This window comes from Elephas maximus, chromosome 6 (genome assembly GCF_024166365.1).
Source record: "Elephas maximus indicus isolate mEleMax1 chromosome 6, mEleMax1 primary haplotype, whole genome shotgun sequence".
Lineage (NCBI taxonomy): Eukaryota > Metazoa > Chordata > Mammalia > Proboscidea > Elephantidae > Elephas > Elephas maximus.
The window spans coordinates 49,750,694-49,769,261 of NC_064824.1; the positions used below are offsets into that span (position 1 = coordinate 49,750,694).

Sequence of the window (18,568 nt, forward strand, 5' to 3'; positions counted from 1 at the left end):
AGAATGTGCAGATCCCTAGGTCCTCTGGTGGCTTATCTGCAGTTGGAATCCACCAGGCACTCCTTGGAAACCCTTTGGGGCAGTTCTGCTCTGTCCTGTAGAGTCACCATGAGTCAGAATCAACTCCAGCGGTTTTTTTTTTTTTAAGGTCCTTGGTGGATTAGGGTAGGGTCAGGAATTTGCATTTGATTTAGATGCAGGTCCTCGTAGTCCATACTTAACAAAGAAACAATAACAACAAAAACACTAATCTTAAAGAAAAGCCTTGACTGGAGGGAAGAGAGCAAAGAATTTGAAGATAATCTTAAAATTTTTCTGGTACAAGCTTCCGTCCCTCCATCCAGTCCTCAATAATAACAGCAACAACAATTTCTTATTCAGTACTGCTTGCTGTGTTGCAAATGAAGCCCTGGTGGTGCGGTGGTTAAGTGCTGTGGCTGCTAATCAAAAGGTCGGCAGTTTGAATCCACTAGCCGCTCCCTGGGAATTCTATGGGACAGTTCTGCTCTGTCCTGTAGGGTCTCTATGAGTTGGAATTGACTCTATGGCAACAGTTTTTTTGTGTGTTCATGTGTGTATGTGCCAAATAATGTAGGTTCAGTCTTTGCTTAAAACAACATGTGATAGTAAAATAAAAACAAACAAACAAAACACTTTATTAGTATGAGCTCCTTCCTCACAACTAAAAGCACTTTTCTGATTTGGAAAAACAGTGAAGCTATGAGTAGGGTTACAGAAGCTTAATTAATTTTACCTATTAGAAGATATAGGATGTTTTGATTAAGAAAGACCTGTTGAAAAAGAAGAAACTCTTGCTAGTCTAAATAAAAGGAAGTTATTTAGAAAAGTCTCATGAAAAGTTATTTTCAGTCTTAGAGCTGAAATGGAACACTTGGGAAGCTGTCCTCTTCTTCTTGACCAGGAGTTTGATTTCATATTCAGAGCTGAGGAATGCTTTAAGGCTCTCCAAGAAACTATGCCTGTGGAATGACTCTGACATCCTGATTTTTCCTGTCTAGTCTAGTGCAGAAATGGCCAACTTTCAAAGTTAGAAACGAAAAAGGAGAGTTATGCCGTGTTAACCATATCTTCTTTCAATGTTCAAAACCTTTTGTTGTTTCCCTGTTGTCTGTTATACTCTAGCTTATTATTTGAGATATGCCATTATTGGTTCCAGCTTACTGCTTAGGTCCTGTCATCACCATTCATAAACCCTATTACCGGAGACCAGCTTAAACCCCTTGAAGTTACCAGCACACGGCCCATACTCCTCTGCCTTTGTCCCCATGTTCCCCCATCTGGAAGTGTCTGTCTCCGGCTTCTCACACCATCCCTGGATATCTAAACCCTGCCTGTCCTTCGAAATTCAATTCAAAAGCCACTTTCTCCAGGGTGGTTCCTTTGATCATCTCAGCTAGAAAGAGCCTCGCCTTTCTTTGAACTTACAGAGGATCACATATGGCTCTTATCTTATTCTGCTTTGCACTATGGTTATGTCTGCCGTATCTCATATGAGACTTAATGCTTTGGAACTGAATTTGTGGGGTTCTTGTGCTTTTTCCACAGTGTCTGGCATAATGTGTTCTAGATGAGTAAAATGACCCCCCCAAAAAAAAACACCCCAACAAAACAGGTATTTTTCATGTTAATGCCTGGGAGCCAAGGGGACCTAAACATGATAGCAAGTTTTAAGATGTTCAGAGGCAGGGACTTGCTTAGCAAAGTGTTTTCACCTAGTACAGACCACAGGGAACTTTCTAAATAGTAGCATAGCTGGTACTAGCTTCCTCTAGAAGTTGTCAAAGAAAATTAGAATCCCATTTGAACTTGTCTTCCGGGCCACCCATTTTAGTAAATAGGTAACATGTTATTCTTTTGCCTCCATTTCTCTAAATTGTCACATTCTTTCTTACCATTTCCAACACACTCATACACATACTGTCTGTAGGTAAGGCATCCTGTCTGAAATTTCAGGATTTGTTTTTATTATTTTGGGAAAACGAGGAATAGGGTTTTCCTTGGGGATATTGGTGCTCTCTCAGTTCCTTGGAGAAATTCAGTTCTGTTTGTGTGAACTGCATTCCATTTGTATAGTTAGTCCTGCGAGAGCTGAGTTGTTATGGCTTGTTCTGTTCACCCCTTCTGGGGAACCATGATTCTAGTCTATACTCTTGGCCCCAAGTGTGTGATTCTTGGCCTCTCTTATGCTGTTTAAATCTTTTCCGCCTATATACAATATTACTGTTATGTATTATTTTTATCATTGCTTCTCCCAGTCTATCTGTGGTCGCATTATCCACCTTAGAAGAAAAACTCTTGAGGACATGGTTTCTTCCTGTCACTGTAACTTTGAAGAGCACTTAGCATCATGCTCAAAAAAAAGAAACAAAAACATTCTGTGGAGTTGATAGAGCTGCCCCATAGGGTTTCCAAGGTTGTAAAATCTTTACAGAAGCAGACTACCACATCTTTCTCCTTCAGAGCAGCTGGTGAGTTTGAACCACTGACCTTTTGGTTAGCAGCCAAGGTATTAACCACTGTGCCACCAAGGGTTCCTAGCACCATGCTAAGCCCTGCGAATTAGTGCTTCCTAATAGCAATGATGCTGGTTTCAATTATGGCTCATTTGAAGACTACAGGTTGCTTATTCAGCGTTTGGAAAGGAAGCCCAACTACTTCCAGCTTCTAGGAAGAAAAACATTCAAGTGTAGAGAGTTTGTGTGCACAAAAGCAAAGGCCCTTTAAGTTTTTACTCTCTAAAGTAAATATTACAAGATCAGAGTAACAATAATGGTATAATGATGGTGACATCTAGTTCATCCTTAAGCATGTTGAAGCAGCTTACGTAGCTCCGCTAATAATCTGCTGAAATAGAGCCAGCCAGTGACCCTGTGGCCATGTCAAACAGAGAAAGAAACTCAGCCGAATGTGTGCTTGACAGCCATTCACTTCCCAGAGGTGTCCTCTCTTCTCAGATGTCTCACTAAAATTTCTTTCCTTAAACCTTGGGAATATTAAGGGATAAGATGGACTTGAATGGAATTCTGTTTGCTTGTGGAGCTGCGTATCCAAATATGATTTACGGAACAGAAATGCTTATAACATGCTTGTTGTGAGTCTAGCTAACAGCAGTTAACCTCAATTAAGTAATTTCTCATGTAATTATACCCATGAATAGAGAGGATGTAAAGGCTTAGAAGTCTTTTTTGCTAGACAGGTGTCCAGTTCCAAACTTGCATGCGACAAGGCTTTCAGTGACAAACGTCATCAGATTTTGGTGGAGAAAGGGGACGTGGAGGGGGGAGCAAAGAAACAGTTTGGCTGATGAGGAAGAATCTAAGGCACCTATCTGTGTCTGATAGGAAAGGTCATGTTGTAGCGTAACTGGCGAGTTCCCTTTACTGTAAGTTACCTCATCAACTCAGAATACCGTTGTCACAGTCACTTCGTTTAGTTCCATTTAAGAATGGCCTGGTGTTCAAATCCAGGATGCAGTAGACTCGAACTTTAATCATTGAGTCCAGTAGATGCTTTGTCATTTTCATATCCGCAGGCCAGACTTCTGTGTAGGTTCTCTAACCTTCCTGGTGACAGGGAAGCATAAGCCTTAGTGAAGTGTGTTAATGAGGAATGCATAATTATGAAAGGTATTAAATGGTTTCAGAGCCATAGAGACACAACACAGGCTTGTCAGCAAATGCACTTTAACTATAACATGGAGTACCCTAAGTTTGTCTGACTTACATCTGGCGCTGAACCCACCCGGTGTATGTCTGTATAGGGTGTTTACATCTCCTTATGTACTTTTAAACTTTAAAAAATTACCCTTAATTTATGAGGAAGGTGACTTATATATGGCATTTAAAAGAAGTTTAATTTTTTGAACATAAATACTATGTAATTTTTTTGAATATGGATACATAACATACTAGTTTGTGCGTACTAGGACTCAAAGATAAATAGAACATGTTTTCACCCTTTTAAAAACATGTACTCTGTTAAATTCAAGATGGGCACATTTATAAGTGTAGTGAAAACAAACAAACAAACAAAGAAATAACCCCAAAAAACCAAGGGTCAGAGAACCCTAAAACCTGAATTTGAATCCTTAATCTGCTAGTTATAGAGATATATGATTTTAGGCAAGTGATTTAATCCCGGGGCTCCAACTCCACCACCAATAAAGCAGAAATAGTACCTACCTGCCAGATAGAAGGAAGTTTTGAATGAACTGAGTGGTCTGAAGAACATGGTAAGCTGTAAAGTGTCATTAAAAGGTAAATTAATAATCTTCGAGACACAAAAAGCATTGCCCCAGATGAAAAGGTAATTACATTCCTAGGCTTGCATGAATGAAGTCACTTTTTGCAGTGAAGAAATTTTCTGTTTATAACCAGAGAGATGTACTGAGTAGAAATTGAATTTCTAACACCCTAAATTATTAAAGTAAAATATTTTGCAAACAAGACAAAGTTATTGATCCTGTGTACCTAAGATTTGTTTCCCCGTCTTCCCTTCCACGTCCCTCTCAGTGCAGTTTGTAGGATCTGTTGTTGTTGAGTGCTAGTGAGTCCATTTCAACTCATAGCGACCTCATCCCACAGTGTAGGCCTGTCCCATAGGGTTCTTTAGGGTGTAATTGTTACTGAAGCAGATTGCCAGGTCTTCCTCTTGTGGAGCCACTGGATGGGTTTGAACTGCCAACCTTTCGGTTAGCAGCCAAGAGCTTAACAATTTGTGCCACCAGGGCCCCTTTTGTAGGGTCTAGTGTACTTGAATGTTCATGGCTTTGAGATTTTTCTTTGAATATTTATGGGAAACAATTAAAACCCCCAGGAAATTGGTGTTTCCTATCCTGAAACATTTTATGAAGAAAGTTTGATGGCACAAACAAACAAATGACAGGAGGTCATAGTGGTGGTGATACCACTCAATTAGACATTTGAAGGACATTTGTATATTGAACTCTTTCAAATGGCCCAACAATTCATGCTGACAAATGACCATGATTAAAAAATTTTTTTTAATCTGTAAGAATATTTGTATATAATGTAATTTAAGTTGAAAACTTAATTAAGCTACTCATATCAATAGGGTTGAGCAAGTTGATAGTCGTTGAAAAAATACCGTGTGGAAGCGAGGCTGATGGAAAATTGTGCCAGCCAAAGGCAATTTTACGTTTCAGTGCAAAGTCTAAAATTCTGATAGTTAAAGGAAAATGTTTATTAAATGAATATTGTCTTAGTTATCTAGTACTTCTCTAACAGAAATACCACAAGTGGATGGCTTTAACAAAGAGGAATTTATTCTCTCACAGTCTAGGAGACTAGAAGTCCGAATGCAGGGCGCCAGCTTCCAGGCAATACTTTATCTGTTGGTTCTGGGGGAAGGTCCTTGTCATCAATCCTCCCCTGGTGTAGGAGCTTCTCAGCACAGGGACCCCGCGTCCAAAGATGTGCTCTGCTCCCAGTGCTTCTTTCTCAATGGTATGAGATCCCCATGTCTCTCTTCTTCCTTCTCTCTTTTATTGACTCAAGATACAAACTAATCCTGTAGATTGCATCCAGCTTCATTAACATAACTGCCTCTAATCCTGTCTCATTAACATCGTAGAGGTTGGGATTTACAACATATAGGATAATCACATCAGATGATAAAATGGTGGACAACTACACAATACTGGGAATCATGGCCTAGCCAAGTTGATACACATTTTGGGGGGACACAGTTCAATCTGTAACAAATATGATGCTTATAATCCACCCAAAACCTTTAAAAATAAATGTGTTTTAGTAAGATGCTAAAATGTCCAAAGTATTCCCCAAAATGTTTCTATTGCCCAAGTAGTCACATAGAAGACAAAAATAAAAGGTTTGGTGAGTCGGGTGCTGGTTTTATAACTCAAACAGTAGCTTCATTTGAGATTAGACAAAAAAACCTCAAGTTTTAGAAAAGTAATTGGGACTTCGTGTTCTTTTTCCAAAATGATTTTATTTGGACTGCTGGATGTAGGCCAAGTTTTCCAAGACGTAGCTGCGGTGTGGGCCTACTGTGTTTTAAGGGTTCAGGTTTCTTCACTTTCTCTTTGTTGGAAATACAATTAGTAAATTACTCAAAGAATTGAGGAGACACAACAGCAAAGGGTAAGCACATTTGAAAAATTGCAAGTTTATTAAATTTAGATCTTGTCCATAATTTCAAATCCTAAAAAAAAAAAAAATCCAATCCACAGGGCCAGTAAATATGTGTGTATTTAAGGAAGTCCTTCTGAGTTACCATGCTGTTACACTGTCAAGTAGGGAACAGAGAAAGCTGCATTTATTGACTGTCATAACTGGGATTCACTGATTGAGAGAAGGTCAATGTGTTCCATTTACTACTTGGCTAGTTTTTGTTATTTTAAAGGAATAAGTAAGTTTTTCTCTTGTGAGGTCATTGCCTAAAAAGAACAAAAGATTAGAAGCCTCTCAGCAACTGTCCATAGGTTCAGATTACAGGTCTCAAGCAAATCATGCATTAGCTAGCGACAGTTACTGTTCCTTGCGCTTGGTGAGCTTTGTGAGTTAGGGACCTCATATTTAGAGGAGGGTGATGTGTACTATAGCAGAGGGGAGCACAGTTTGAGTTGTCACTGGTCATAAAGTGATTATAGGATTTTTAAGAATTTGGATATTTGGAACTATTATTTAGAAGTATAAATTTTACTTGTATTCTAATATCTCTCTGATATCAACTGTTGCCATACATAAGGTTGGAAATAATGACTAGTTTCTAGGTAGCTTATCAGTTCATTTTTCAGAGCTTTGTGCAATTATTTTAGTCCTCAACTGGGCTATTGCTACAGCTCCATGGCAGTAGGAATCCTCTCTGATCCTATGGAGAAGTGGTGATTAAAAAAATAGGATTTTATACATAGACACAGTGATGGCCCTGGAGCTGTTGAATACTTGTGAATCAAATTTGAAACTGCTCTCAGGATAGAAATTTGGAAGAACGATTAGCAACAATATGGTGACCATTTTTAATAACTTTATTGAGATATAATTTATGTACTGAAAATTCACCCCGATCACTTATGTATCTAAAGAGAAATATTGATGCGTGTCTCACTGCAAAGAACTTCCTCTGTTTTAAAGTAATAAAAATAAAATATATATTTTTGGTAATAATACGATCTTTTCCGTAATAGTAAGATGCTCTTTTGTATTTCTAAATCTGTAAGTGAACAGAACTTGAGTGCACCAGGAAGAATGTTGTGGTTCCCTGTGTTGGAGAAATATAAGTTTATATGTGTCAACAAATGCTTAAACACACTGGCCAATAGTCAGTAGTTGTGAAATACCGAAAAATTCCATTGTGGAGAAAACAATTAGCAGATTAAAAAGAATTAATTACTAGGATAACATGTTTTGGCTGTAGATAGAAAAGAACTTGATAAGAATATCCTGATTCCATAGAGAATCTTTGTTTTTCCTTTTAGAGCTTTTTAGCTTAAGATTTTTTTTTTTTTAATTGTACTTTAGATGAAGGCTTGCAGAGCAAACTAGCTTCTCATTAAACAGTTAACGTATGTGTCGTTTTGTGATATTTGTTGCCTGCCTCATGACAGACATCAGCACTCTTTGCTTTTTGACCTTCGGTTTCCCATTACCAGCTTTCCTGTCCCCTCCTGCCTTCTCATCCTTGCCCTGGGCTGGTGTGCCCATTTAGTCTCATTTTATTATGGGCTTGTCTAATCTTTGGTTGAAGGGTGAACCTCAGGAGTGACTTCATTACTGAGCTGAAAGGGTGGCTAGGGACCATATTCTCAGGGTGTTTCCAGTCTGTCAGACCAGTTAAGTCTGGTCTTTTTTTTTTTTTTGGTGAGTTAAAATTTTGTTCTACATTTTTCTCAAGCCCTGTCTGGACCCTCTATTGTGATCCCTGTCAGAGCAGTCAGTGGTGGTAGCCAGGCACCGTGCTGGACTCAAGTTTGGTGGAGGCTGTGGTAGTTGTGGTCCATTAGTCTCTTGGACTGATGATTCCCTTGTGCCTTTGGTTTTCTTCATTCTTCCTAACTTAAAATTTTTTGTGTGTAACGTATATAACATGTATACATAAAAGGTCTTGAAGCCAATTTATAATATGATTAAGTATAAAACGATCACCTGATTAACTACATACTACTCAGGTCAAGAAATAGAACACTGCCAGGCTCTTGGGGGCACTCTGTATTTCCCATCATGATTACTGCCCTTCCCCCAATTCAAACCTCCACCCTGACTTTTATGCTAATCATTTGCTTAAAAAATAACATGTACACACACACACACACACACATATATATATATATATATATACAGAGACAAACACACACACACATGTTGTTGTCGAGTGCTGTCAGGTCGATTTTTAGCTCACAGTGACCCCATGTGACACAGTAGAACTGTCCCATAGGGTTTTCTGGGCTGTGATCTTTACTGGAGCAGATTGTCAGGTCTTTTCTCCTGGGGAGCTGCTGGATTCAAACCACCAACCTTTTAGTTAGCAGCCAAGCACTTAACCCTAGTGCCACCAGGGCTCCATGTATGCGTACACACATACCAAAAAAAAACAAACCAAACATGTTGCTATCAAGTTGATTCCAACTCATAGCGACTCTGTAGGACAGAGTAGAACTGCCCCATAGAATTTCCGAGGAGTGCCTGGTGGATTCGAGCTGTCGACCTTTTGTTTAGCAGCCGTAGCACTTAACCACTACAGGGTTTCCACATACATACACACACACACACACACATATATACATATACATACACACACATGCGCATACACACATACATACATGCATATATATATGTAGTGGTTAAGTGCTACGGCTGCTAACCAAGAGGTCGGTAGTTCAAATCCTCCAGGCGCTTCTTGGGAACTCCATGGGGCAGTTCTACTCTGTCCTATAGGGTCCCTATGAGTCGGTATCAACTCGACGGCAGCGTTTTTTTTTTGTATGTATAAAACATTCTGGCTGTGTTTATATATATGTGTGTGAGTGGGTGCGTTTGTTATATATGTTACAGAGTAGAATGACCCCATAGTGTTTTCTTGGTTGTAATCTTTACAGAAGCAGATTGCCAGGCCTTTGTACCATGGCACCACTGGGTAGGTTTAAGTTGCCATCTTTTAGGTTAGTAGTCGAGTACAGACCATTTGTACCACCCAGGGGTCTGGTTCGTGTGTGTGTGTGTGTGTATGTAAACTGTGCGTATATGTGTAGTTTTATCATCCAAGTGTACACCCTAAGGAGTCTTGGTGGTACAGTGATTAAGAGTTCAGCTGCTAACCAAAAGGCAGCTTGAATCCACCAGCTGCTCCTTGGAAACTCTATGGGGCAGCTCTACTCTGTCCTATAGGATCGCTGAGAGTCGGAATCAACCTCTTGACGTTGGATTTGTTTGGTTTATACATCCTAAACATTATAGTCCTGCCTGTTTTTGAACTCTGTATTATGAAATAATGTGTTCCTTTTTTTTGCTGAACATCAGGTTTCTAGGATCTGTCCATAAAGGAGCACAAGGTGTAGTATGTTCATTTTCACTGTTACGTAGTATATCATTGTGTGACTATAATGCAAGTACCTATCCGTTCTATACTTTGTGGGCATTTGGTTTTTACCTAGTATTTTACTGCTGCCTATCTTGCTTTGGTCATTTTGGTCTATAAAACCTGGCACACATGTATATGAGTTTCTGAAAGTGTGGTCCCTCTCTCAGCAGCATCAGCGCGAAAGTTGTTAGAAATGCAAATTCTCGAGCCCTACCGCACGCCTACATTTAAATACCACCTCTGAATATATGTTATATATATTATGTGTTTTTTCCAATGACTGTGCCATTGCTCGAAATACTTTTGGAACTGCCTCAGGAATCCATTAATAGTAACACATACATGTATGTGCACACACAGATACACGTACACTCCTACGTTTTTGTCACTTAATATATTCACTACTCATTTTGCAACAAATTAATTTTATCGAAGTTGAGTGGAGTCTTTGGCTCAGAACAGCTTAAGGCTATTTTCAATGATAAAATACTCAAAAGAGAAAGATTTGCCAGTACCGAAGATACGTAAAAGAATATGTAGCAGACTGAAGACTTGCTAAAAGAGGTCCTGAAATAGGTTGGGCAAAACATCATTTGTAGAATGAGAACTGCAGTGCTTTATAGAGAAAGCCCTGCAGACTCTGGAGGTGGGCAGAAATGGGCTCAAATCTACTTGTACCCCTGTTACCTTAGGGAAGTACTGAATGTCCCTGAGCCTCAGTTATCTCCTATGTGAAGTGAGGATCTTAATCTCCCCTATAAAGATTCAGCACCACTAGTAGTACCTCAGTGATCATTTGTGGGGCCATGTGTGTACTGTGGATGCATTTGGGCTATGGACATGCAGTATTTGTTTGAATGTGCATGGCTGTGTTGCACCTTCACAGCTTTCACACTCTTTACTTTGTGCTCCCTGCAGGAACGATTCCAGGTGAAGAACCCTCCCCATACATACATTCAGAAGCTCAAAGGCTATCTGGATCCAGCTGTAACCAGGAAGGTAAGATGGATTTGTTTTCACTCTTTGTTGTCACTTTGTCCTTTGCAGGCAGAGTCCTCTTGCATTGGAAGGCCTTCCTTCCTCTGCGTGACAGCCTCTGCCAGAGCCTCCAGGAAAACCATCTTTGGAGACTGACAACATAAGGAGACAAAAATGCCATCCTCCTCACGCAGGGATACGTTTGAATGTGTTTCCCTACAAAGGGCGTCTCATACCTCCGATGGTTATTGAGTCAGTGCCATTTCCAGTTACACAGGGCTGAGAGTCCCTTCCAGAGGTGTTTCCCAACCAAAAAACTAGACCCATTGCTGTGGATTCGATACTGACTCATAGCAACCAGAGGTGTTTAGGCCCCTGGAAAAGCAGGCTTTGCAAAGGGAATGCTTGTCTTTCATGGCTTGGTGCATTTCCAGAGACCTTGAAAAAATCACTGGGGCTTTGTCATCCCAGCTGTGCGCTCACATCCTGTGTTGATGCTTTTAGCAGTTCCCCCCACCCCAACCCTGCCCCTGGCCCCAAGAAGGTAAGGAGAGAAGAGCTGATCCATTCTCATCTGCTTCTCTAATTTTATAAACAAGCCCTGCTTTGTATAGCCACACAATTGGTTTAAACCGATGCCTCGTGGTAAACCATGTAGCCTGGCACAGCCCTGCAGCCCTGATCTGTCCAGGGATGGTTCAGGGCAGCGCCGTCCTTGCTCAGGATGGGAAAGGAGGCTCATCACCAGGCTTGTCACCAGATAGCACTTGTTTTTTGTTGACCTTTCACAACTCCTGCTTTCAAGGCTGCAGTGAAAATATGAGCTACATTCTCTCTGTTGTTTTCAGTGTGAGACTCATGAAAAGAGAAAGGCATGCTTTTCCTGGTTAGCCAGTTTTCAGAGCCCTTGTCTTTTTTTCCCCCCCTTTTTCCTTTTTTAAATCTTCTCCTTTTCCTTCACGATCTATCATCTTCTCCGAAAAAAAGTCAAGCAAAAGAGAACGGTTCTTATTTCCTTTGGAAATGTCCTGGCCCTTTGCTCTATGGTTAGCACGTAGACAAGAGGGTCTAAGATCTAGCAGTGATAATGAAAATCAACTGCAGACTTTCACAGTGAGCTCCACGCTGGATGTGACTTGAACATGACATAGTCTTGTCATCTAACAATGTGTCTGTTGAAGTACTGTAATATTTTTCCCCCAACAACATGGCACATATATGATGAGACAACTGCTTAGTAATTCCTATTAGGGAATCTCCTTCCCTAAGGAGGCATCAGCTTCAAATGTATCAGATGAGAGAGGGTTAAAGGAGGACACACTTGTACGCATAGGGGCAGCAAGACTGTATTTAGGAATATTTTCAGAAACTCTCAAACTTGTAAGCCTGCGGGCTGGCTAGCTCAGACACCAGCATCGGGCACGTTACTTCCCCTCCCAGTTGAGGATGGCGGAAATGCTGATGTTTGTACACAAGACTGAAATCTCAGTTTAGTCTCCCACTGGTCCCTTGAACGAAATACATTCCATTCCAAAACAACTGGCTCAACATTTTTCAAATTCTGAAGAGAAAGGAGGAAAAATGTAAACTACGAGAGAACGCTTCTTAGACTCCAGGCCTTAAGCCCCGTAAGTATAAAGATGTGGACTTCTTCCTGGCAGAGTTCCACTTCTTCTTTGGATCAGCTATTTCTGGTTTAAGGCAAAGAAAATGAAACAAACAAAAAAGCAGCAACCAAAAAGCTTCTCAGAAAGCATTTTACTCCCTCACCAACAACAAGAGCTATGACAAAAGATGGCCGAGTGGGTTGACCTTCCTTCTGAAATGACTGCTCTGGACCGTGTGTGTTCACCTGAATGGCCTTGTTTGGTTTGTGCCTCATCTTTCAAGATAAATCATTCAGTGCAGAAAGAAGTAAAATGGATGTTGAATCACCCATCCCTGATTTAGTAAGATTTCTGTCAGGAGCTGGCAGTAGGACACAGTCTGTTCCACCAACATAATTGTAAGGCTTAGAGTCTGGAAAAAAGGAGATTTTGTTTGGAATAAGGCATGGCTTGCAGCTAAAATGAGTTTAAGATCCTCAGCTGTATTTTGGCTGGAGGGGGAAAAAAAAAAAAGAGATTTCAAATCAGGGCTTTAAATTTTAGCCAGACAGTCTAGCCTGGGCATTCTTTCTTTAACTGCCTTTGGAGTTCTCGAATACTTTGTTCATCAATCTTTTATTTGAACTGAATAAAAGACGCTTAATTTGCTCTCTCTTTAAGGAAGTTTCTTAAGCATATTCTATTTAGATTTTCTTCTAAATAGTTATAAAATGAAACCCTCTAGGGCAGGGAAGGAATAGCCTAAATTAGTTATCTCTGTGACCAGAACATGCCAAAGCAGCCTCCTCACTGAGTGTCAGGGGCTGTTAGTCTGTGCATTGAGGGATGTGCTCATGTCTGGCATGGAAAAGGCTACAGACCATAAAGAAAGGAGTCTGGTCCTCTGCTGCTGCCGTTGTAAAACGAAACCTGTTGTATGGATCTGCTGGGCTCAGCTGCCTCCATGGGCTCATCCCTGGGGCCCCTTTTTAATGGGCAGGAAAGTGAGGATGGTATGAACTGCTAATGAATCCTACCTGGTTCCTTTCTGCTGGTCCCCACAAACACGCGATTTCTCTTTGAAGTGTTTTAAAGAGTCCCGGATTACATTGCAGAAGTTCAGATTATTAGCACTCATTATTTATGTGTTAGAGACATAGATAACGAGCCTTTCTTTCCTCTAGTCCAGAATCCAGCTGAAGATTGTTGAGTATCAGAGATAGTATCATGGGGTGGGGCAGGGATTTAGTTTTACTTCAGTTATCATGCAGTTACATAAGTAAATGTTGGCTGCATGGAGTTCTGCTTTAGTTATTTTGTTGTGATATGCATCTCTTAGTCCTTCAGCAGGACCTTTTTTATACTCTGTTACGTCCTCAGTGCCACTCTGGGTGCCCTTGTGGCTGACAATATATCTGAGGGACAGCCTTGCCCTGGGAAGCATAAGGCAGAGTTAGGGGACCAGCAAAGGCAAAGACCAACAGCGAACAGGGCAGAACTCAGTGAATTGAGACAGGACTGAGTAGCTCAGAACGTGGAAGAGTTTTCAAAGGCCAAGTGTGGAGGTAGCCTCTGTTAGTTTCCTGAGGCTACTGTGACAAAGTCCCACAGAGTGGGTGGCTTAAGACAACAAATATATTGTCTTACAGTTCTAGAAGGTAGAATGCTGAATTCAAGGTGTCTGTAGGGCCAGTAGCTCCATGAAGGCTCTAAGGAAAGATGATCCTTTATTGTATCTCCCAGCTTCTGGTTGCAACAGGTATTCGTTGGCTTGTGGCAGCATGACTCCAGTCTCTGCTTCCATTATAACACAGCCATCTCTTCTCTGTTCTTTTGTCTGTGCCTCTTCTCCTCTTTGATAAGGGCAGTAGTCACACAGGATCAGGACCTACCTTACTCTAGTATGACCTCTTCAGAGACCCTGTTTCCAAACAAAGTCAGGTTCACAGGGACCTAAGATTAGGACTTCAGTGTATCTTTTTGAGGGACACAGTTCAGTTCGTAACAGCCCCAGACTCATGACTCTGACATGGGAATGGCCACTTTAGAGCAGCCAGCACAGCTGGGAATAGCTGCTTCAGCTGTGTAGCCACAGGTCTTATCTTTTTTTTTAGTAAATGGCAGAGAAAAATATTGTTTTCCTTCTCTTCCCTTCCATATCTGTGCTGTGGAACTGTTCTCATTCACTCCTTTGTATTCCATTCCTAATTTTCATTTCCAAGGAAAGAGGCAACGGGGAAGACCTGTTAGCCATTTACCCTGCACTACTCCTCTTTATCCGAAGTACTATAGTGAGTGTCCTTAGTACCCAGGGGGCTCTGGGCTTGGATGTCCCTCCAAACTATAGATGACTCTGCCTTTTCTTAGGCCTTTCTTGACAAAAGAGGGGAGTGCCTTCTTTTTGTCATCTCATCAGGGATAATTTTTCTTTGGTATATCCCTCTATGTCTAGATTCTAAAAACGTTAGAAGGTCTTTAGGAGTGAGAGTTGGGGGGAAACAGAGACTTTCCTTCCTCAAGGCCCTGATGAGAAGCAGCTGGTAGAGAAATAAGGGACTTTCAGAAGAGGAAACAAGGTCACAGGAGCCTGTCCATGCTGAATGGAGCATTCCAGGTCTTCACTGGGGTATCAGGTCCTACCCTGTGTCCTGGCTTTCCCTACCCCATTGTCTAGAATCCTTATTCTCAGCCTCCCTCCTTCTTGCCCTTGGAAGCTCTCCTCCCAAGCCATGGGAGTCATTATCAGAGACTTGGAGCTGGATTACTCTCTGTTCCCGCCGCAGTTGTGGCAGCAGCAGGAGATGGGTACCGACATCTTGAGTCAGAGTTCTCAAAAGCCCTTTCTGTAAACAGTGTAGCATAAACGTGGTTTGGGTCTGTAGCACAAATAGCATAGAACTCTTCTTAGAAGGCATTGCACATCAAATTTCCTTCTTCCAGTGTGGTCTGAGACTTTAGCCATGCAAATAAATGTTTCTGCAGAAAGATGAGTTCCAAAAGAACTGATGTGAAATGCAACCTTTTGGTATCTTAGAGATTATATGGAGTCCAGAAGATAGAGAGGTGAAGGTATTTATTATCAAAGAATTCGGTGAAGAAAGAAGACCTGAGGGACAGCTGGGAGGATAGGTGGGATTTTGATAGGTAAGGGGGTGAGGAAAGGCATTCCAGAAACTTCCAAGGGAGAACTAAGGGGCAGAGGTAACTGTGATGTGTATTTTTGGAACATGTTAGGTTGTGTGGAAAAGAGTTAACATAGCAGGCCTGAGACAGCTATGCTTAGAAAGGCTTGCCTACTAGATTGGTCTTTGGCTGGCAGCTGGGAACTTCGATTTCGCTACTTTTCTCACCATTCCCTGATAAAAATGTCTCAGTGTGCCTAAGCTGTTTGCACAAATGATACAGTTTATAGTCCACACTTGCTTCCTTCGGGGAGTCTGGGGTTTTGGTATGCTCCTGGCAGTGGGTGCCTATGTGACCAGCCCCCAATAAAAATCTTGGGCACTTAGTCTCTAATGACCTTCCCTGGTACAAACATTTCACATTCGCTGTCACAATTTGCTGCTGGGGGAATTAAGTTTGTTTTGTGTGACTCCACTGGGAGAGGACTCTTGGAAGCTTGTGCCTGGTTTCCTGTAGACTTTACTCCATGTACCTTTTCCCTTTCGTGATTCTATTTTGTGTCCCTTCAGTGTAATAAATTACGGCTGTGAGTATAACTATATGCTGAGTCCTCCTAAATGCATCTTCAAACCTGGGGTGGCCTTGGTAACCCTGACACATAGGTATGTTGGTGAATGTTCTTGCATATATGGGGTAGGAAACAGTAATCTTACTCAAATGGACTTACTATGTGAAATAAGTAATTCTTCTAGTCATATCTCATAAGCTGATATTTATGTTGAGAAAATGTGTGCTTTGCCAAAGAAATATGAGAGAGTGTACCTTTGAAGCAAAATTAATTTTCATGTGTTAAACTTGTTATAATTAAGCTGTAATTATAAAAAGTTGGTAAAATATGTTTTGTGAGAATATGTTTTCTTGAATTACAGAAATTCAGGCGGCGTGTTCAAGAATCTACACAAGTGCTGAGAGAGCTGGAAATTTCTTTAAGAACCAATCACATTGGGTAAGTGTACCCTTTAATACCTTAGCTCTAAGGCTTTTGGAAACGTTACAAAGTGAGCAAATCGTATTAAAAGAATTAAACTTCTTTATTCATTATTAGTTAAAAAACTGTTGTTGAGATGGCTGGTAACTTTTGTTAGAGCCTGAATTATTCACTGTATAAGAATCAGTAGATCAGGAAAGATAATTCTTGATTTGGAGTATTCGTAACAGCTATATAACTCTTTGCTTGGGTGCAGTGAATATGGGCAGTTCTTGATAATTGCCTAGTCTCATGTGAAAATCAGAAACCTTCAGCAAGTAGATATAGACTGAGATCCTGGTACATCTGTAAGCTTTCACTGTTGCTCTCCAAGCTGATTAGCTGAGGCTACTTTCCTCAATTCCTGGCATTAGAGGCCTGGTGGTACAACGGTTAAGGGCTCTGCTGCTAACTGAAAGGTTGACAGTTCAAACCCACCAGCCACTCTGCAGGAGAAAAGACCTGGATCTGCTCCCATAAAGATTCCAAACCTGCTGACATCAAGTTGATTCTGACTCATAGTGATCCTATAGGACAGAGTAGAATGCTCCATAGGGTTTCCAAGGCTATAAATCTTTATGTAAGCAGATTGCCACATCTTTACTTCCATGGAGGGGCTTATGGGTTCGAACTACTGATCTTTTAGTTAGCTGAGTGCTTAACCACTGTGCCACCAGGGCTCCTTTCCCATAAAAATTACAGCCTAGGAAAACCTGTGGGACAGTTCTACTCTGACATTATAGTGTCGCTATGCATTTGAATCAACTTGACAGCATACGACAACAACATGGGCCAGAAAGGGACAGACGCTGGAGTGCTGTCAACCTGACCCCTGTCATTGCGCTCAGTCTCTGCTTCGTATATCTCAGAAATTTAGGACCATAAAGTATAAATCTACTTAGGGAAGATAAACTTGGGGAGTCACTGCACTATTTCTGAGAGCTTCTCTCATACAACAACATGGATTGATTTGCCTCAAGCAAGTACAGCCTCATCGCATTCCCTCTTATTATTGGGGTGGCATAATTGTACAGCACCTTAAAATAAGATGGTTTGTCTCTAAGGCGGAATGGTGATGTTGAATGAACACCAGATCAAGTATCAGGTGGCAGTGGTAGTGTTAGTTGCTATCAGTCAATTCCTACTTTAGGAGACCCCATGTATGCAGAGTAGAACTGCTGCATAGAGTTTTCAAGGCTGGGATCTTTCAAAAGCAGATCGCTAGGCCTATCTTCCAAGGCACTTCTGGATGGGTTTGAACTGCTAACCTTTTGACCAGTAGTTTAGCACTTAACCATTTGGGCCACCCAGAGACTCCACAAATATCAGGTACCTACCCTATTTGGTAACCTTAGTTCTGCCCTAAGGATGAGTTTTTTGTTTTTTTTTAAATTGCAGAAATGCAAGTGTAATTTATACGTGATGGAGCTTGACTGAGAATACCCATTTCGTAAAGGAGAACCTGTCATATTTTTCCCTTTGAGAACGAATGTTCTGTCTCAGAACATGTACTGTGTAGAACAGTGGGTCATAGAATCATGATTTTAGAACTGGGAGAGAATTTAAAGATTACCTAATTCCTTATTTTACAGATAAAAGAGTTAAGAACTAGGGAAGGCAAGGGACTTGGATAAAGTTTTGAGCTCTAGAGCCAGGTGCTTTGGCTCAAAATGCTATGTTCTTTGTCTTTTTAGCTTATCTTGGTACCTTCCCCCTCCCCGCCCCCACCCTCCATAAAAGGAAATAAGTTAATCAGGACTCTGGGATCAAAGCAATGAGGCTTGTCTGTTGGGGGTGAAGGTGGTGGTGATTTAATGCAGTTGGGCATCCAAACTTAGGAAATTGAAATACTTTCTAATATATGTGGATCAGGAACTAGATTCCATCTGGTAGAGCCCAACCCTGTGCTATTGGCACTTCTCGTTGACTGAAAATGGTGTAGTGAGTTGCAGCCAGGATTTCTATAAATTGTCAAAAGGCATTTCTTTAAGCAGTGCTGAAACAATGTGAAATTGACCATCAAATACCAAGGCAAGACCATCATTTCTAATACAAAGTCGGCTGAATAGAAGAGCCCTGTTTGGTTTGAAGCCAGTGCAGTCTGCAAGCAATTGGAGTGGTTTGTTGTTTAGAATACTGTAGGCATTCTTAAACACTTCTTTCATCTTTACCAGCTGAAGATTTCCTTTATCTACCACCTATGTGAGAATCTCTGAAACCTTTGACTTTAGCGGCGGAAAAATTCATGGAGTTGAATTGGATGGCTGTATGCAAC

General features: G+C 41.0%; 1 protein-coding gene across 1 annotated transcript in view; it reads left to right on the top strand.

Moving 5' to 3' along the window:
- Nucleotides 1-18,568, top strand: part of FMNL2 (formin like 2) — a 347,858-nt gene that overhangs the window by 220,078 nt on the left and 109,212 nt on the right. Inside the window, 2 exon segments of the mRNA XM_049887240.1 lie at nt 10,498-10,578; nt 16,196-16,272. Of these exon segments, the coding sequence (XP_049743197.1) occupies nt 10,498-10,578; nt 16,196-16,272 (158 nt within the window).